Consider the following 21,019-nt stretch of genomic DNA (forward strand, 5'->3'; position numbering starts at 1 on the left):
CTATGTTTATCGTAGCTTTTCTTCCAAGGAGCAAGTGTCTTTTAATTTCATGGCTGCAGTCACTATCCACAGTGATTTCGGAGCTCAAGAAAATAAAGTCTGCCACTATTTTCCTTTTTTACTGATCTATTTGCCATGAAGTCATGGGATTGGATGCCGTGATCTTAGTATTTTCAATGTTGAGCTTTAATTTTTTATTTTATCTGTCTCTGCAATAGGAGCCACAGCTACTGTTCCCTGTTTCCTGGGTTGGTGAAACACTCCTGTGTTCCCTTCTAGCATTTCGCTCTTGCTTGGATCTGCAGAAGTGATAAGTGCTTTCATTTGCTCTCCATGAAGTTTCCAAGCAATACAAACCTGTAGTGTTTCAACCATCTGTCAGCACATCCATAAGCTTTATAGGGCATGAATGTAATGTTCAGCCAGGCAGATGCCATCAGGAAAGCCTTGACTTGAACACCTCACACCCACACCACAAGGTCATCTCTAGTGACAATTACACTTGCCCTGTCACTCATGCATACCACATACCAACACATCACCAATCATAATCCCGCCCCCACCTTTACTGCTAGTATCAGGGCACCTCTCTAAATATGCTTGCACTCTCCTGTTTTCTCCCTGTCACTGTGACCTTCTCTCTCTGCTCCACCTTGATGTACTCTTTCACAGTCACCCCTTACCCTCATCCTTTCTAATTCTCTGACAGAGCCTTTTTACACGCATATATCATCCTCATCTTACCTGGGACCACCCTCACCCTGACCTGTGGTGCTCCTATACTCTGGGAGACCTCCTTCCTCCTCCACACATAAGAAATTAGCCAGAGTTTCTTACCTCTGGGAACAGATGACTGCTCCCATCACAGGCTCCATCTCAGTTCCTTCTGCCAAAGGAAGCCACTTGACACTGCTCCATGCCTGGGACTCACCATTCTAACTGCATTCACCAGGCAGGAGCCTGAGTATCTAGGTGTGCAATGTGCCAGGCACTGGCATGGATGTGGGGCAAAAGTGGGTCCTACCTTGGTCATGGCCCATGACAAAACTCCAGTTCAGGCAGGCTAGCAGGAGCCTGGCACAGAGTAGCTCTTACCTGTTGGCTGGGCTATCCACTTCCAGGCGCTGCTCAGGATTTCCGGGGCTGCTCTGCTCTGAGGTGCTGGGGTCTGTGCACTGCTGGGTGGGTACAGCTGGGTCTCCTTGATCATCTTGCAGGACTCGGGGCCTCCCCTGCCATGCCTCTCCCACCTTGGTAACCACATTCTTCTCCTCAAAAACAACCAAGGTGCTGAGGAAGAATGAGTCCTTGATCATCCACTGCACATCCATATCCCCTCCTATGACCACAGCAGGCTCCTCTCCCAGAGAGGGTGGGGAAGGAGCCTGGCATGGCCCCCACGTCAGGGAGTGCTCATGTCCTCCTCAGGAGGACCCCAGCACCGCTGCTCCCCTCCAACTGACAAAGGCTGTCCCTGTATAAGATGAAGCCTGAGCCCAGATGCTTTTGCCACCCTCTGAATCCAGCAAGGAGGTAGTGGCCTCCCAGCTGTCCTCAGTATCAAGTTCTTTGGGAGATCTTCCATCCTTCCTGGCCTGACATCACCGTATACTTGCACTTCCCTCCCATCACCATCATCCTGGCATGCTTCCAAGGGCCTTGTACTCATCATTGGTGCCTCCTCCACATCCTGTGTGATGGTGCTGGTGCCTGATGGCCTCAGGCACCAAAGATGTCATACGCCCACTAGGCCAGTGGCCAAGACTGAGTCAGGTTATTGAGAACATGAGCCTAGCCTTCCAGAAAATTACTATCTAGTTCACCATCACCTTGATCCTGGTCCATCCTGAACTCAACCCTGCCAATCAGCAGCCTCCCTCCAACTGCTGATGACTATATTGGGAGGCTATATTAGGGCAAGAAGATCATACCACCAGCTACCTCCAGCCTTGGGGCTCTTTATTCATGGAAGTTAACTGCATAGTAGACAGACTCACTGCCTTCAAGCTGGAATAACAAGAGGAACGGAACTCATAACTTTTGGAAAGTATGCTCTTCTCCAATAGTGCCACTCCCTTAGCCAGCAGAATACCCTGACACACTCATCCCATTATGACTTATAGGCTTGAGTCAATGACAAACCAAAAAGGCCTAAAGAGCATGTTTCCTGACTCTAGAAGCCCTGAGCTAGCTTTCAGTTGAGTTTAGTTCAGTCTCTCAGTTGTGTCTGACTCTTTGTGACCCATGGACTGCAGCACACCAGGCTTCCCTGTCTATCACCAACTCCCAGAGCTTGCTCAAACTCATGTCCATCAAGTTGATGATGCCATCCAACCGTTTCATCCTCTGCCATCCCCTTCTCTTCCTGCCTTCAATCTTTCCCAGCATCAGGGTCTTTTCAAATGAGTCAGTTCTTCACATCAGGTGGCCAAAGTATTGGAGCCTCAGCTTCAGCATCAGTCCTTCCAGTGAATATTCAGGACTGATTTCCTTCAGGATTGACTGGTTTGATCTCCTTGCAGTGCAAGGGACTCTCAAGAGTCTTCTCCAACACCACAGTTCAAAAGCATGAATTCTTCAGCACTCAGCTTTCTTTATAGTCCAACTCACATCCATACACGACTACTGGAAAAACCATAGCTTTGACTATAAGGACCTTTGTCAGCAAAGTAATGTCTCTGCTTTTTAATATGCTGTCTAGGTTGGTCTTAGCTTTTCTTCCAAGGAGCAAGCATATTTTCATTTCATGGCTGCAGTCACCATCTGCAGTGATTTTGGAGACCAAAAAACAGTGTCTCGCTGTTTCCATTGTTTCCCCATCTATTTGCCATGAAGTGATGGGACCAGATACCATGATCTTAGTTTTTTGAATGTTGAGTTTTAAGCCAGCTTTTTCACTCTCCTCTTTCATTTTCATCAAGAGGCTCTTTAGTTCTCAGTATTCTTGCCTTGAGAACCCCATGAGCTAACTTTACTTAATCAGAGTCCTGTACCAACCCATAGCTCCAGTAGAATTATGATGATAGAAGTTATCCTCACCAAGTTTGTGAATAAAGCCAAGATTCTCAGCAAAGAGCAATTTGAATGTCCACTGTGGCACAGGGACAAGTAGATGAAGGGACAAGTAGATGAATAAAGCTGCTTTGCCCTAGGCCTCAGAGCAGAGTCATTACAATTATAGAAGGTATAACCCACCTGACCCATGAAAAATAAATTTTAGTAAAACAGTCACAAGAAGTCTTGCTGAGCAATATAACAACCCAGAAGTCCTCCTGGCCCCTAATAAATTGCCTAGAAGTCAAGTGTTTAGAGATAGTAAAGGTATTATAATACTTCTGGCTGTAATTAGATCAAAAATCTGGAAGCCTAGTCCAGCTACTGCCAACCGTGGACACAGTCATATTCTTTACATAGAAAACAACAGCTCCTTCCACTCTTGGTACCTCCATTAGACTCTTCCAATGATTGACAGCAGTTGTCCACAGTGAATACACGTGCTTAAAGTTCACATGTTCCTAATGCAGAGAGAACATAAATCTGAAAAGCCCAGACTTGCAACACAGAGGAAAACAGCATATGCTTTAGATGTAAAGTCTAATGACAAAAATTTACTGGGGAACGGGTGAGCGACTCTGTGTCTTATTAAATGAAATCAGGCCAATAAACCTGGAAAAGAGGAGCAGAGGCCAGCATTCCCCATGTCCTTAAATAGTTCTGGTGGAAAGAGGTATTCCTCTGGGGCTGGTTATTTAGCTTTAACTTTTAATAAAACGAGACTCCAACATGTATGTAGTACTTTGTGCCAGGAAATGACCTGCACACAAAACCATTTAACCCTCACAACAGCCCTGCCTGGTATGATGTATTTTTGCCACTATTCTACAGGTAAGGCAACTGAAGCACAGAGATGAGTAAGATACCCAAAGCCACACAGCAAGTAAGGGACAGAGCTTACATTAGAGCCCAGGCACAGGAGTACATGCTCACTACACTATACCACCTCTTCCTGCACCTGTCATATACCGTGATGAACAAAAACCAAAGTCAGATTAGCGCAGTTCTTCAACTTTAGGACAAAGGCACTGCTGTGCAGATTGGACCACCCAACCTGTTCACCTCCCTCCTTGACTTCTTGATAATGACGTCCTCTCCCCACGGAGCCCCAGCACCCTGAGCTGGCAGGTCGACCCAGGGTCCCTCGGGGTTGAAGGGTCGAGCCGCCCTCCCCTCGTGTCCATGGGTCCTGGCCGCGGCCAGCTCTGAAGACCAGCGTCTGGCGTCCAGAGACCTCCAGGGCAGCTCGCCAAACAGCCCCTTTGGATCTTTGCGGCCACCCAGCTCCCTTCCTCTCTCCTGCCTCCGCCTGCACTGTGGTGATGGTGCAATCGGGTTCAGGGGGCCTGGGTCAACTCCATGCGGGCGGGACCGCCCAGATCCTCCAGGCCATCGGGGGATGGGCAGTGAGCCCAAAGCGCCAAGACGGGCGGCCAGGCAGAACTGTGATCCTCGAGCGCCATCTGGCGGCGTTTGCGAGAACCGCCGCCAAGGTTTCTCTCGCCCAGGGTAGCCATTTCGAAGCGTGGACTGTCGCATTTCCCGATATGCACCGCGACGCGAGCATACGGCCGCAGGACATGGCGGCGCGCGCAGGCGCACAGGAGCTGGACGTATACGCTCACCTCCCCCCCTACCCCCCGCGGGGCACGCACGCACAGGCGCACACAGGAAGGCCTCGCGCTGGCCTAGAGCCAAAGGTGTGCAGGTGTGCGCATGTGCAGGCGTATACGTTCTGCGCCCACTGCTCAGATACCTGCAGCGAAGGTGGGGAGTGTGTGCGCCGTTTTTTTTTTTTTTTTCCAGACCGTATCTTCTGACTTTCCGTAGAGTTCAGCTTTAGGACAGCGTTTGTCAACCTCACCATTATTGAAATTTTGGACTGGATAACTGTGATGGGAGCTGTCCTGCGCACTGTCGGCCATTGGGCAGCATCCCTGGTCTCCACCTACTACTTGCCAGTAACACCCTTTCCCATTTGTGGCAATCAACAGTGTCTCCAAACATCGCTAAGTGACTCGGGGGTTGGAGGTGGGGGAGATGCCCCATGTTCAGAACCACTATCCTAGAACAATAAAGTCTAAATCTCTGCATGGTTTCTGGATACTTAAAAAAACAAAAACTTCCCAGGTGGTTATCAAGTGCAGCTAGATTTGTGAAACACTGATCAATTTTGATTTTGCAAACTTTTAAGCAGAGTAAAGTAGTTGCAAACCTGTGCTCTAGAGTTAGTCACTCAGTCATGTCTGACTCTTTGCGACCCCATGGACTATAGCCGGCCAGGCTCTTCTGTCCACGAATTTCTCCAGGCAAGAATACTGGAATGGGTTGCCATTCCCTCCTCCAGGGTATCTTCCAGACCCAAGAATTGAACCTGGGTCTCCTGCATTGCAGGCAGATTCTTTACACTGAGCCACAAGGGAAGCCCAGAGTTAGCCCTATCTGAGCTCTACTGTTAGCTCTGCTCTTCACAGGAGTCGTCTGTTTCCTCCACTGTCAAATTGCATAGCAAGAAGCAAGATCCTTCCCTAGGTTTGAGGAATATTACATAAGATAATGGATAATTCAAGCTGATGTCTAAACCCCACCCCAGACATGTGCCACTATGGCCCAGGAGAGCTCACCAATATGCTACAAAATAACCACACTTTACCAGCTCTAGCACATGTGCCTTAGGCAGACAGTCCATACAAAGCCCACAGGGGCTTTTTCAATTCCCGCACATGTGCCCTTGATGTGCAGGTGGATCCTCAAGTAACATTAGGCATCCAGGAGTCCATTGAGAGTTCATAAATATTCTATACATACATACATACATCTATACATACATACATATATCTATCTATGCATACATACATGATTATAACAGACTGAATTATGGGAAAGAATGTGTGATAGAGCCTGTTGTTATGCAACTTCCAACTGTCAATCAAAACTGTCAGTCCATGCTGGCCTAGGTGAATATGTAAAAGCCCTCTGTCTTGAAAAAGCCCTGTACTTCATCATTCTGTTGCCAGTGCCTCTCTTGGGTTGGCCTATGTCTCAGTTGAGGTGTACTTTCTGTTTTTTCCTTAATAAACTTTCTTTTGCCATGGGTAAGACCTCAGATTCTTCTTTGGTTCCTTACCAAGAACCGAGGCCCACAGGAGGGTCCTCTTTAACCCTCCTCAAATCTGGTAACAGGTGTCAGTTTTTGTTTTCACTCTGTTAACTTTCAGTGCAATTCAAAACATAAAAAAGTCACATAATAGGGCCTCATACCTTAGAGATCTGTTGCCAACCCAACCCCCAGCATTGTGGTTTATATAGGGGTGACAAATGTAAAAAAAAAAAAAGTAGCTGTAATGAGGTGTGACATTGCAGGAATTCACTCACTTTTTAAACACCTAAATCAGACAACGTCCCTCTCTGGCTTAAAAATTGAAATAAGATTCAGTCTCCCTCTCATGGCTTATCAGGGCCCAGTTCCATCTGTGATCCCCCTCACCAGGTTGGCTCCAGCTACTTGATGCTTTGGAACCTGCTAAGTGTGTTCCCACAGCAGAGTTTTTTAGTTTATGTTTCCCCATCTCCAGTTCTTTTCTCCTTGCTCTTCCTAGAGTTGTTGGTTCCTTCTCCTCCTTAGAGGAGCTCTCCTGAGTCATTGCCCCACTCCACTCATCTAAGTAGTACCCTCCTCGCCACCATTACTCTCTTATCTTAGCAACCTGGTTATTTCTTTCAGAGCACTGTTCTTCCCAGGAGTCACAGAGATGTGACTTCTAGTCCTTTGTTCTTCATTATAATTAGGTGCAAAGCTCACGATTGTGGGGAGGACTGTATGAGAAACTAAGTACAGGTCTGTGCACACAGGAGTTTCCCCAAAGTGAAGTGGCTGTTGTGATTATTAATGATATCTGGTACTAAAGGCCAGTCATCCCATGCCTACTGTAGTGACAAGCCTGTTCCACACTCAGCTACATGCAGTGACAAGTAAATACCAGGTTGTTTGGAGTCTTATGTATATACTGTTCCCTTTGCTTGGAGGATTCCTATTCACCTTTCAAAATTCAGCTCAAAATCACCTGTTGCACAAGGCTGTGTTTGGCCCCACTTACCCTATTCCAGTATGGGCTGGGTTTTGTCTGTATGTCCCAACCTCCAGGACAGGGCAGGTGCCATCCAAGTGAGTGCTGACCAAAAGAGTGGGTGACTTCCTGATAATGGAGGACTTCCTGGCTAGATGCAACAAGGTGTACTGGGAGGCTCTGTGGCCTCGGAGGCACAGGCCAGAGGTTTGTAGCTGGAGCTTCAGCCCTCGCCACATCCCTTTGGCTAGTAGGCATCACTGATCTCACCTTCCCAGCCAAGGGCTAATGCACACCTGAGCTGTGTCTCTCCACCACAGAAGCACTGTTGGCTGATGCCTTACCCCTTTGGATTTGTCTCCATATCCTCCAGGTCTGCCAGGCTGTTGCTCTTCCTGTTGGCCAGGACAGCAGAGGCCGAAATAGCATCAGAGCTGAGGGAGGAAGCACACAGGCCTGCTGAAGCCTCAGACCAAAGAAGACTGGGGGCCCGGGTCTTCCCTATCCTGGCTGCATTCTCCTGGGAAAGGGGGACCTACGTGTGCCAATAAAGGCTGCTGTGAGTTAGAGCATCCTGTGAGCCTTGGCTGTGGCCTTAACACTCCAGTTCAAGACTAAGCACTGGTCATGACCAGCTTGGAATCCCTAGGGAAGTGTCCTGCTAGTTTTGGGTTCCAGCATCTTTGCATGACTTACATTTCCTGGGGCTCTGTGGAAATCCAGAAAGACCTTTACTTACTAAATGTTCCACAAATCCATAGCAAAATGGCTTCTCTCCACTGGTGGACTGGTAGATCAAATAGGGCAGAGAAGAGTGCAGCCTGGGAATGTACAACCTCTTCCCATTGCACCTTTGCACCTCCCCAGCCACCTCCAAAAGCTCCTTGGGACTGAGCCCTCTACTGGTTGTCCCTGGGATTCTTCCCCTTGAGTACTCTAGAGCAGGGTCTCTTTCTAAGCTCCACCTTCCAATGTGTTCTTCTCTGCCACCTCAGCTTGAGTCCCTGTGGCTATGTGCTAAGTTGTCTGGGTCACCTGACTTATCACCTGTACCTCCTCTCCCACTGCCCCCAGTGGGTGGGCTATGTCAGGGCCCCTTCTAGGCTTCCTGTCCTGTGGTGATTGCCTGATGTGAAGATGTCATAGAGCTGAGAAGTGCGAGGGGGAACCTAAGGTGCCAGCGGCAAAGAGGTTGATCATTGGGCAGTTGGCCCACCCTTACCTGGTGGTTGCTGGTGCAAGCTTGAGAGGTTGTGAGTTGGCACTGGGCACCTCCTGATCATCCAGGAGAGGGGTGAAGCCAGCAGGTGAGCACGGCCTGTGGAAGGAGGCCAAGCCTGGTCTTGGTTCAGGACTTTGTGTCTTTATGTCTACTTCCCCCAAGAGAGTGGCTTCTGAAATTGGGTGATAACTGTGTCTGCCTCATATGTTTTCTGAGAACAGCGTGTGCACATGTATGCTAAGTCGCCCAGTCATGTTTGACTCTTTGTGACCCCATGAGCTGCAGCACACGAAGCCTCCCTCAGTTCAGTTCAGGTCACTCACTCAGTCGTGTCTGACCCTCTGTGACCCCATGGACTGCAGCACACCAGGCTTCCCTGTCCATCACCAACTCCCGGAGCTTGCTCAAACTCATGTCCATCAAGTAGGTGATGCCATCCAACCATCTCATCCTCTGTCATCCCCTTCTCCTGCCTTCACTCTTTTCCAGCATCACCCTGTCCCTCACCATCTACTGAAGTTTGCCCAATTTCATGCCCATTGCATTGGTGATGCCATCCAGCCATCTCATCTTCTGATGCCCTCTTCTCCTTCTGCACTCAATGTTTCTCCTTCTGCCCTCAATCTTTCCCAGCATCAGGCTCTTTTTTAATGAGTTGGCTGTTCACATCAGGTGACCAAAATACTGGAGCTTCAGCTTCAGCATCAGTCTGGGCCCTAACATGTGCTAAAATGCTCCCATGATTATTACTGGGCCCTGTGGCTATCTGCAGAAGCTGCAACCGTTTGCAGTATGTCTGTGCCCGTCAATTTGATAACAGATTCAGTGGGTGCTGTCTTATGCAGCCTTCCCAGGTGTAGGCTGAGTTCTCTGTCTCTGCATGAATCACAGCACTCCGCAAAGTTAGGGCTCATGGAGCACCTGGTCACCTGTACTAGCCTGCACACTCCACCCAATCACCCACCATAATCACTGAATTAATTTATTAAGTAAACTCAGGAAAATGAACGGAAAGGGAGAGTGCTTTTTTGTTCATGACAAACAACTTTTTCTCTGGAAAGATCATAGAAGCAAGTCTCTTAACAGTCATTGTCAAAATAACTATAAAAGAGACAGTGTAAAACACTGCATTAAAAGTCATAAAAATCTATAAGATTCTTCAAATAATTCTGCAAGTTAATATGAGCTTCAGCTTCATTTTAAGGAAACTGAAAACAGAAATCAAAGACTTCAATTTGTCACGGGGCATGCACAAGAAGGATGATCTGGATAAATATCCGAAGATGAAGTAATCAAGAACCAAGTCCAGTAATGTTAGACCAGAGAATGGAGTCAACCTGCAGGACCGTGCTGGCCAGCACTGTGACACTGGCTGCAGGTGTGGGGCTCTTGCACAGCCCTCCCCACTAGGGGAAGCTCAGAGAACCAAGGCCCTGGCCCCATGGGCTTTCCTGGCACCAGAGGCACCAGCCTGCCATCCTCTTCCCAGGTGGGCTTGTGCTCCTGATTTGGAAGTGGGGGTCAGGGTTCAGGCATCAGTTGCAAACTAGTAACCATAGGGAGGGCAGCAGCTCCTGGTGGGCTCGGACAAGTAGGGGCAACTGAGGGGACCAGCTGGGAAAGCAGAGGAGTCCCTCCTTGGACAGACTGCTGTGGGGCAGGGGTGCTGGCTGGCAAATGCTTTAGAGGCTCTCTGCAGGCATCACTTTCGCCATTCCTCTCTGGCCATCTTCTCTGAACCATGAGGGCTGTAGTACAGCTTGGAGCTGAACTATCTCTGCCAACATCTTCACACCTGGACCTTTCTCCCCAGGAAGAGTTATGCTTGGTTTGAAACCACTTGGGGACAGGTGCGACTTTGCCACTCCACAAATCACCTGAGAAAATGGGCCCTGACTCCATCCAAGTCCAAGAAGTCAGAGCCCAGGTGGATACACTCATCTCCCACTTTTTCTCTCTGGCCACTGCTCTTCCATTCACTGAACCTGAGAGTAGAGCTGGCCAGAGAAGAAAGGTGGGGGTAGGGAGGAGGCTTTGGGGCTTCTGGAAGGGAAGGGAAAAAGCAGAGATGAAGGACTTCCTTCTAGCTTGCCCTTAGAGCTCAGCCAAGAAGCAAGAAGGCAGTGATTCACCCATCATTCTCTCCTTGCCACAGATCAACCTAGCTCCCCATGTCTACCTTGTGCCTCCTTGGGAGGAACTTGAGAGCCAGTGGAAGAGAGTAGGAGAAGAAGCAAGATTCAAGGAGAGGTAAATCTCGAGAGTGGAAAGTCCAGGGACAAAGGATGTGGTGGCGGTGGGAATGCTGGAGATGGGGGAAGCAGTGGGCAGGACTATGGAAAATGAGCAGTGCCCTGCCCCCAGCAACCCAAGCAGCTGTGGACACTTGACCCTGGACTGTCACCAGGAACATGAAAGAATCAGCAACTTGGGGCCACTGGCTTCCCCAGGGTAGCTCACCCTCCTCTCCCAGAGCTGACGTCTGCTCCAACCAAGTCTTCATCTGGGGAGCCCATGGCTTCCGATCCCATGTTGCCATCACTTGACTGTGCAATTGATCTGGATGGGAAAATAAACATTTGCTGATTTAATGGGTTTTGATTTCATGTAAATTTGATTTAATGTAATTTAATGATTTAATGTAAATTTGATTTGATGTAATTTAATTCAGTTCAGTTCAGTTCAGTCGCTCAGTCATGTCCGACTCATTGTGACCCCATGAACCACAGCACGCCAGGCCTCCCTGTCCATCACCAACTCCCGGAGTCCACCCAAACCCATGTCCATTGAATCGGTGATGCCATGCAACCATCTCATCCTCTGTCATCCCCTTCTCCTCCTGCCCTCAATCTTGCCTAGCATCAGGGTGTTTTCCAATGAGTCAGCTCTTCGCATCAGGTGGACAAAGTATTGGACTTTCAGTTTCAACATCAGTACTTCCCATGGACACCCAGGACTGATCTCCTTTAGGATGGACTGGTTGGATCTCCTTACAGTTCAAGAGACTCTCAAGTGTCTTCTCCAACACCACAGTTCAAAAGCATCAATTCTTTGGTGGTCAGCTTTCCTTATAGTCCAACTCTCACATCCATGCATGACCACTGGAAAAATGGGCTTTAATTTTACTTAAATTAACATAAAGTAATTTAATTTAATGTGCTTCCCTTGTGGCTCAGCTGGTCAAGAATCTACCTGCAATGCAGTAGACCTGGGTTCAATCCCTGGGTTGGGAAGATTCCCTGGAGAAGGGAAAGGATACCCACTCCAGTATTCTGGCCTGCAGAATTCCATGGACTACATAGTCCATGGGGTTGCAAAGAGTCAGACACGACTGAGCGACCTTCACTTTCAGGCATCCTGAGAGCAGTCCTCAAGGACCAGAAGCCCAGGCCTTCAGTTGCCATGCTGTACTGTTTCAACGGAAGCCAGGATGATACCAGCACTATTTTAGCTTTCATCCCAAACCTGATGGGCTGGGAACAAGAGTGGAGCCAAGAAACAGAGCAAGGGGGCACAATGGGAGGTGGGCAGGGGGATGACCACCAGAACAAAGGGCAAAACGGTTGGGGCCACTAATAAACCACAGAGCCCAGGGCTGAGGTTCCACAATAAGAAGACAATGGCAGGTGGACAAGCCTGTAGGCTCTTCTCCATTACTAGCTACAAGCTTCTCACTGAGGACATGCCCAACTCTCAGTCCCTGCCCACTACACCCAGGCTTCCCTGGTCGGGCTTCAGGGAGAGGTGAGTTGGATGGTTACATGATGCTGGGCAAAACCAGCCCCTCTGGACTCATCATTCCATGATATCATTCTGCCTCCCATCCCTGCACCCCGTCCACATCTCCCTTTGTCCACAGGCCACCCTGGAAGTCCCTGTGGGATGCTCTGCAAGGGCCCACGCATCCTTTGATCACTGACTTCCCTAAACCTCCAGCTCAGTGGCCTTGCTTGCCATGGCTGTCCACAGGGTTGCTTTCCATAGAGTAAAGGCACAATGAGGTTGGACTGAGGGCTGGGATTGTGGTGGCCTGGCCTACAGTTTTGTCCAAGTGGCTCCCTGAGGGATCTTGGTGGAGGCCTACCCTTCTCCAGGCCTTATGCATTTCTTCATTCATTCTTTCACCAGATATTCATTGTGGACCTGCACCCCAGACACTGGGGACACAGTGAGAAATGGAACAGCCCTGGTCCCAACTCCATCCACTGACCTTGGAGGGGGGGCCACATGGCCTCTGGTCCCTGCACTGAATTACCTTTCAGAGTCTGCATCAGGGCTCCTGAAGGCTCCTTCATTAGTCAAGTTTCTTTTGGGCTCTCTGGGGTGAGGGACCTCTTTGTCTTTGGAACCTGAGGAAGACCTATAGTGGAAAGAAACAGAAGTTAAGCACCCACACTTAAGTGGGGGCAGCTACCTCATCCCCAAATTCTAACTTTCTCCAAAGAGCTTAAATCCTGATGTTGCAGGATTGGCTAATTATAAAAATCTACTAACAACTAATATTGATTGACAGTCAGACCCCATTCTCATGACTCTGCGTGCATTACTCACATCAACCCCACAACATGGTCACTGTTCTTATCCATGCCCACTTTCCAGATGAGCAAACTGAGGCACAGAGGACTTGGAGTGACTTGCCCCAAGTTCCACAAGTAACAAGAAGAAGAGCTGAGATTTGAACCCAAGCAGTCTGGCTTCTTCAGAGTTTTGGGCTATAATCTTCTATGGGGTAAAATTGATCCTACCCTCTTGATTCAAACTTCCTGTATTCTCTCTGAGGTCATCAGGGAGTCTTATGGTGCCAACCCCAACAGAAACACTCCCGTCATTGTGACCATTCAGGACCACTGACCCAGTGGGTAACTTCCACCTTTTCTCCCCCATCCATCCATCATGACTCTGTGTCACTGCTTCCTACTTGCCTTGCCACACCTTCCTTATCTCTTCCACCTATTTCTCCTCTTCTGCCCATTAAATGTTGGTGTTTCTGGCATTCCTCACCATCTGCATGCTTTGCCACTGACCTTGGTCACCTCCTCTGCTCCCATGGTGTCAACTGTCATTCTGAAGCCAATGACATCTGCCTTTTCCCACTTCTCCATATACCCACTACTTCCTGGACTGGCCCTCAGGAAGCTCACCCTCAACATAGCCAGAACTGACCACCCTCCCCGGCTGCCTCCAGAGGAATGATCAGGCAGCCACCACCTCCACAATATGGTCTGTGCTCAGTTTGCTGGCTCCTCTCTCCTCGAGCCTCTTGACATTGTACCCCATGTAAACATCAAACTTGAACCCCATTATTTCCACTCTCATCCCTCTGCATAGAACATGGAAATCTCTTGGACCCTGACCTCTCTCCCAGCGCTCAACCACAAACTCTGAAAGGCCTCCTGGTAAGGTCATCATAAATAGTAATTTGTAAAGTACTAAGTATAGCATCCCACACTGCCCTCTACCCCTAGCCCCACTACTGTAGTGAGTTATGGAGCAATAAGTGTGGGGTGGGAGTCAGGCAGGTTAGGTGGGAATTGTGGATCTGCCTGCTCTCGACCATGGGACTTGGAAGTTACTGAACTATTCAGGGTCTCAGTTTTCTCATCTGTAAAATGGACACAGTGATTGCATCTACATCCTACATGGGGACATGGGCTTGGCTGTTTAGGGCAGGGCAGGGCTTAGTGAATTCGAGTAAGAGTTTTCCCTCTTTCTTCCTTTTCTCCAACTTGATTTTCTGTTGGAAAGTGGGAGGGGGCACTCCAGGGGATCTCAATGGGCTGTTATAGCTTTGTCACTTTCAGACAAAATGCCAGAGGCCTTATGGGGCACACAGTGCAGACCTTCCTCAGAGACAGCCTGGCTTCCTTCTGTGTCTCTCAGGGTCACTTTGCCCTTGTTTCCCAGGTACTGGTCACCTTAAGGAAACCAGTGAAGCAGCTTCCAGTGTTGCCATATTAAAGACATTGTCACACTGGGTAATTCTCAATTATTCCAGCAATAAATGCTACTGCGGTCCTGTTCTGGGACAGGCTCTGGGCTCTCCAGGAACTTGGGGTTCTTGGGGCAGAGCCATCTGTGTGTGGACAATCGTGACTCTGTGTAGAAGACTCTCTGTGTGAGCTCAGCATGGAAAGCCCTTCACAGAAAGACACACAGGTGAAGGAGGTGCAGCAGATGGGAGACATCCTGGCTGAGACTGAACAGTGCAAATGGGAAGGGCATCCCCGGCAGAGCCTACAACCTGCACAGCCAGGTGGGGCTGGGGAAGGCTGGAAGGCAAGGTCCAGGGAGGAGGGTATATAAGGGGAGCCACGAGGGGGTGGATGGGCCCCATCAGGCAAGGTAGAGTTCAGGCTGCAGAGCCTAAAAGGAAGCGGGTGTTGCAGGGATTTCCCCCAGGCCTGGCAGAGGACTACTGCTGCCCTTTAGAAATGGCACCCAGGTAGAAATATGAAGATTCTGGGATGGGATGAGTGATAGAGGAGGCCTGGCCCCAGGGAAGGGAGTAGGGACAGAAATATCTCTAAAACAGAATGGACAGGACTCAGTGCCTGACTGGGCCTGGGGTGTAGAGAGGGGGGACCAAAGAAGAGAGTCAAGGGACCCACAGATCCATCAGGAGTCATTTTGGATGTCAGTTCCTCCAGGAAGCCTTCCTTAAGCACCCCCACCACCATGCGGGTGAGAGGCCCTTGCTTGGAGCTCCCACTGCCCCAAGGATTAGCCTGAGTGTCCAGTCTGGCCTCCCTCCCCAGACCTTGGCCTCATGAGATGGGGTCCCAATCTGTCTGCTTCATTGCAGCCTCCCAGGTGCTGGCATGGAGGCAGGTGAGTAGCTAAATAAGCAGGAGTCAAAGTGCCACAGAGAAGCGCAGAAGTCTCCCTCCCTTCACGGGTCTCCCCTCCCTGCTCAGATTTCCAATTGCTCCCACCTCAGCTTTGCTGGACACATCCCCCCACCCCCCAGCCCTGCCTGCATGTTACCTGACTGTCTGCCCCCTATCTCCAAGTAAGCCTGAGTCCACTGTGCTCCCTGCTGGTTGTGCACCTCCCTGACCTGCCCCCACTCCTGAACTGTTGAGGCTGATCCAGTGACCTCAGCCCCAGTCACACACAACTGCCTTAGTGGCCTGGTGGGGGGAGCGGGGCTCCACAAAGCCCAGATGCCTACCCAGTACAGCTGGCTGCTCCCATCCTCAGGGCCCAGCAGGGTGAGCCATCACTTCCAGGGGCTCCTGGCACATGGCTAGGTCGGCATCTCTGGCCTGACCTCACATATGTCTGTGTCTGCCTCCCCCCAACCAGGCAGACAGTCAGTGACTCTAGACAGGGCATCCCCAGGGCTGCGTCTGTTCTCCCATGGAACCAAGTGCTTGCTCCCAGGAGTTCTGGAGGGAAATGGGATGGGGCAAAGAATCCAGGTTGCTTATTTCTCCCACCAACCAGCCCGCAGACCTCATCACTTGCAGCCTGGCCCTGCTGCTCGCATCTCTAGAATCATGTGTACCTTATTCCTTCCAGGTGTGGGGCCACCAGGTGGAGTCCTGCCCCGGGTGTTGTGATCTGCAGGCGGACAGTCTCCTCACCTCTTGCACTGCAGCCAAAAGAGAGAGGTAGAGAGTTGCTGGTAAGAAAGGCCTCCCCTTCTCCATCTGTGCTGGGGGTCCCAGGGTGTCCTCTCTCAGGAGCGTCCTGGCTAGTGCAGTGGGACACCCAGACCTTGGCCCTCCCTTTGTTTCTCTTGTCTCCTCTTTGGACTTGAGTCTTCTTGGTGCCGCAGCTGAGCTTGGGCCACTGACCTCCACGTCCCAGAGGAAGGGGACCAAAGGACCTCTTAGCAGTCTCGTATTCTTAATCCCAGCCTCCTTCAGACACAGTGAGGGGCCTTCTGGGTACAGAGGTGAGCCCTGTCAGTGGCTGCACTGCAGCATCCAAAGTGGCAGTTTGTGAGTTCATGGGCTGATGGGAACACATGGTGAGCAAGATGCTCAGGAAACCTACACACCAAATCTGGAGTGACAGCCAGTGAAAGGGGAGACTCAGGGCTTGAAGGTCAGAGAGCAGGTGCACATGAGCTAGAGCCCAGGCAGGATCAGACATTCTCAGCCCTCAGAAGGTCCCTTTTAGTGTTCCCTTGCTCAGAGCCTGGTTGAGAGTGACTGCACACAGCCCTCCAATTCCACTGGATTTTGTGTCCCCACTGCAGGGCCTGACACCCAAGAGGATCTGGCTGTGCTGATGGTTAGGGCTGGAGAGAATCTAGAACGTTCTGGCTTTGTGGGGTTCCTCTTCACTCCAGTCAGGACACCTATCAGGTCCACATTACAGCCACTCACTCCTTCCTTTGGTTGTTCCTGGCCACTGGAGTACAGGTAGGGGTGAGTCCCAGGCCTGCCCTAGTGAAGCCCCCGGCCCAGCAGGACACAGGATGAGGGCCAAGTGGCATGGGCACTGACACAAGTCACCTGTAAGGCCATGCCCAAATCAAGCCCCAAAGGCACCTGGAAAGTTCCATGGAGGAGTAGCTCAGCCCAAACTCACTGGAGGGAGACAGAGGAAGGAGTGAGGAGGTAGAGGCCGGCAGGGCTCTTAAAGACAGAGACTAGATCGACTGTGGCAAAGAAAGTCCACAAGATGTGCTTGAGGCAGAGGTGGGGCCTTGACATGATCAGGCACGTCAGAAAGGACACTCGGGGGTCCCAGGAGGAGGAGGGGTGCGTGTGGGGCAGGATGGAGACAGGGAGCCCCTGGAGGGAAGGTCAGTGAGCTGCTAATCTCTGTACCTTCTGGACACTGAGATGACGAGAGGAAATGGAAGGGCTGCGGTGGACAGGGCTTCTCTACACACGAAAGCCCAGAGGGGACCTGGTGCACATGGGTAGCTCTGATCTCAGTCCATCTCCATTCGTGATGACCATGAAGACAGCCTGTTGCTCCTTTGTACCACGGAGCAGGGACACGTTCCACTGTCCCTGGGGATGTCACAGGCAAGTAAAGCATACCTTCTCCCTGGCATTTCTAGTTCTGTCAGACAGGAAACAGGAACCAAGCGCTGTCCCAGCTGGCGCCTTTTCCTCAACGCTTGCCTCCTGAGCAATTTTGACTTAAAGGCTCAGCCCCCACGGGTCCTGCATTGTGTCCATCCTAAAAGATGTGCTAAAGCCCCTGGTATCTGTGAATGTGACCTTATTTGGAAATAGTGTCTTTGCAGAGGTAAATATTTACAATGAGATTGTATTGGAGTAGAGCAGGTGCCTTATAGAAAGGGGACAAATACACAGAGGGAAAACAGCCATGTGATGGCAGAAGCAAATGTCGGAGTGATGCATCTACACGCTAAGAGGTGCCAAGGACTGAAGCTGAGAGAAAGGCCTGGAACAGACTCTACTCCAGAGCCTTCAGAGGAGCAACTTGCCCTGCTGACACCTTCCTTGATTTAGGACTTCTGGCCTCTAGAACTCTGAAAGTACGCATTTCTGTTGTTTAATCCACCCAGTTTCTGGAACCCTTTCACGGAAGCCCCAGCAAATTCACACGGGGGCCTTCCAGCCTCTCCTCCTCTGCAGCCAGCAGCCTCGCCCCTCTCCAGACCCTCAACCACCCACAGCTTTAGTTCAATCTGAAGGGGTCGGCCAGGTTGAGAGCTGCTGGAGGCCAGAAGCTCTTATCCAGTGAGGCTGAAGCTGCAGGTGGGAATGCAAGTGGCCTGTGCCAAAGGACTCATCCAGCTAAAAGAGGGGGAGAAGTCAGGGAGGAAGGACAGAGGAACTCCTCCTCTGCCTCCCATGGTGGCATTTGCCTCTGACACCAGTAGAGGGCAATATTGGCCATTTCATTTGATGATGGACTTCCTGGTGGCTCAGACAGTAAAGCGTCTGCCTGCAATGCAGGAGAGCCAGTTCGATCCCTGGGTCAGGAAGATCCCCTGGAGACAGAAATGGCAACCCACTCCCGTACTCTTGCCTGGAGAATTCCATGGAAAGAGGAGTCTGGCGGGCTACAGTCCATGGGGTTGCAAACAGTCGGACATGACTGAGCGACTTCACTTTCTTTCACTTTCTTTCCGCAGCTCAAGAAGCACCCAACCGTACCAGCACCAAGGCACTGCACAAAGGACTTCACATGCATTATCCCATTTAGTCTTTTGGACAGCCTCTGGAGGTAGGTATCACTGCTCCCTATTGCTCCCTATTTTACATATGAGGACCCTGAAGCACAGAGAGACTTAATCAAGGCTACACAGCCCATAGAGGGCAATGCAAGGGTTTTGCCTTGTACCAGAAGCTGTGCTCTTACTGACGGCTCCTTAGTTCCTCTGCCAGGCAGCATGCTGGGGCCCAGCCTCATCTGATCAGGTGAAGCAGAGAGGCAAGAAAGCTTGAGCAGTGCTGTGATGGGGGCAGCAGCCAGGCCTGGGGCTCTCACACAGGCTAGTGTCTCTGAGAGGGGGTATCCGAGAAAGTGCACTTTGGAAGGTGAGCAGGAGTTATCTTTCACATCAAGAATGGGGAAATGAGATGAACCCAAGAAACTAGGCCACATGGTGCATGGAGGCAGGGCCACTGCCACAGGTGGGCTGTTGAGGTGGAGAGGGAAAAGGATGGAGGAGATGATGGAGATGGGAGCTCAGATTTGGACACTTGGTACTGAGGGGCCTTTGGGGCACCCAGGCAGGTCAGGGGTCCAGAGCAGGATGGTGCATCCTGCTGTGGCACTCTTTCTGTTCCCCTGTAGGGTTTGGCGCCTAAGACGGGGGTTCCCCTCCTAGTTGGCCACAAACCAGCTATTTTGGTTCAATCCCTGTTCCCCAGTGGTCTGGGCTCCTTCAGGGATACAACCAGGCCTGGAATTCTAGATAAGTAGCAGGCAGGAGCCAGGCGTGGGGGGCTGATGGTGACCCCCTGAGTCACTGCAGGGCCTCATGGGGGTAGCATCAGACAGGAAGGCTGCCTGGGACCAGCCAGCAGTTCATGGGGAAGCTACCTTGTGGTTTGCAAACACTAACGGAAGAGCCTTCCTGACCGACCATACCGCATACTTATGGTGGGGGACTTGGTTATGGCGGCCCGCCCAAGACAGCCAGCCGCTTTGCTGTGACAGCCAGATGGTGGGTAGTAAACATCCAAAGGAGCTTTCTGGAATAAATGTTAAAATGCCTGTCAATTGATAGCACAACCTAGTTCTCCTTCTCTGTGCTTTAAGAAAGCATGTGAAACCAACGTTAATTGCTTTTTTTTTTTTTTTTTTCCAAAACAGAAATTAAGGAGATCCCTGGGTTGGGGATCCTGGAGAAGAGAATGGTTATCCACTCCAGTATTCTGGCCTGGAGAATTCCATGGACTGTATAGTCCATGGGGTCACAAGAGTCAGACACGACTGAGAGATTGTCTCTTTCACTTTTCAGAAATGTGCTTTGTTTTTGGTAAATTGTGTCCCCTCCAAAATTTATATATTTACATCCTAATCCCCAGTACCTCAGAATGTGAGCTTATTTGGAATAAGGATGTTTCAGATATAATTAAGATGAAGTCACACTGGAGTAGGGTGGCTCCTAGTCTAATATGACTAATGTCCTCATAAAAAGAGGCGGTCAGGACACAGACACACTGAGGAAGACCTTGTGAAGAAATTCAGGGAGAAGACAGCCATTTATACACCAAATAGAGAGGTCTTAGTAGAAATCAACCCTACTGACATCTTGATTACAAACTTCCAGCCTCCAGAACTGGGAGACAATACATTTGGCTATTTGTGTCAACCAGTTTGTGACCCTTTGTTCCAGCAATGCTGGCATACTAAGCCCCTGTATTCCATTAGTCACCATGTCCCATCAATGCTACCTCGTGAAGAGCTCTTAAATTTTCCTGTTCCTCTGGCTGTGACCTGCGGCTGGCCTTGAACTCCTGCAGTTTTCTCTCTCCTCCACCAGTCTGGGCTGTAGCAGGTTATCATATCTCTCTCCTGGCACAGAAGAGGTGGCCCCAAGGACCAAGGTCACATACAAATGGTTGAGGGGCTTGAGTCAAGGAGGGGCGTGTGGACATGCAGTGGCATTACAAGACCCATAACAGCCCCAGGGGCAGTGGCGTTCTCACAGGACTTAGCATGATTCAGCTCAGAGTACAAAGAGGTATTGATTGCCTTTTGCCTGCAGACAAAAGAGAGCACCATTATCTGCCCAACACTCTAGGGCTCAGAAATCAGGGCAAATCAGAGCCCTGCCTGGAGTGAGATCACCCGCACTCAGACTGTCCCTGCCCTGTCACCCCAATGCCAGAGCTTCCCATCTCATGGGCTCATGGGCCAGACCCAATTCCTGGCACCCACCTGGGCTCAGCATGAGCTCCACCCAAATGGCCCGTGACACCTTGGTTCTGCCCCTGTCTGCACTGGCAAAGAAGGAGGGGGAGGACAGCGTTGGCAGGGTGAACTTGACCAACTTACAGGAAAGCCTTAGACGAGTACCCTGGCTGCAGACCACCTCACATCCCACAGTTGGCCACTACAGTGCTCAGTGGTGCAAGGGTTAAGTTGACACAGATAAGCACCAGACAGACAAGACTGAAGCACTCTCTCCCAGAAGACCAGGCTGTTTTGTTCCTTTAAACCTCAGGACATCTAGCCAGACAGGCCCTTACTGATTTCAGTGTCCCATCCTGTCACTGGGCACATGGGG

General features: G+C 50.4%; 1 protein-coding gene across 18 annotated transcripts in view; it reads right to left on the bottom strand.

The window, feature by feature from the left end:
* ZNF185 (zinc finger protein 185 with LIM domain) overlaps window positions 1–21,019 on the bottom strand; it is a 67,300-nt gene that overhangs the window by 19,243 nt on the left and 27,038 nt on the right. For 14 of the 18 annotated variants that reach the window (XM_086385947.1, XM_086385945.1, XM_086385956.1 and 11 more), the window contains 6 exons: window positions 15,851–15,937; window positions 12,599–12,703; window positions 10,804–10,902; window positions 8,344–8,439; window positions 7,466–7,555; window positions 1,096–1,290 (listed from right to left, as the gene is read on the bottom strand). In XM_086385947.1, coding sequence (XP_086242073.1) covers window positions 1,096–1,290; window positions 7,466–7,555; window positions 8,344–8,439; window positions 10,804–10,902; window positions 12,599–12,703; window positions 15,851–15,937 — 672 coding nt within the window. The remainder of the gene's footprint in view (window positions 1–1,095; window positions 1,291–7,465; window positions 7,556–8,343; window positions 8,440–10,803; window positions 10,903–12,598; window positions 12,704–15,850; window positions 15,938–21,019) is intronic. The other 4 variants (XM_086385962.1, XM_086385961.1, XM_086385960.1 and 1 more) reach the window with 1 other exon arrangement.

Source organism: Bos grunniens, chromosome X (assembly GCF_055505025.1).
Source record: "Bos grunniens cultivar Pamir isolate PY7600 chromosome X, Bosgru_T2T1.0, whole genome shotgun sequence".
Taxonomy (NCBI): domain Eukaryota; kingdom Metazoa; phylum Chordata; class Mammalia; order Artiodactyla; family Bovidae; genus Bos; species Bos grunniens.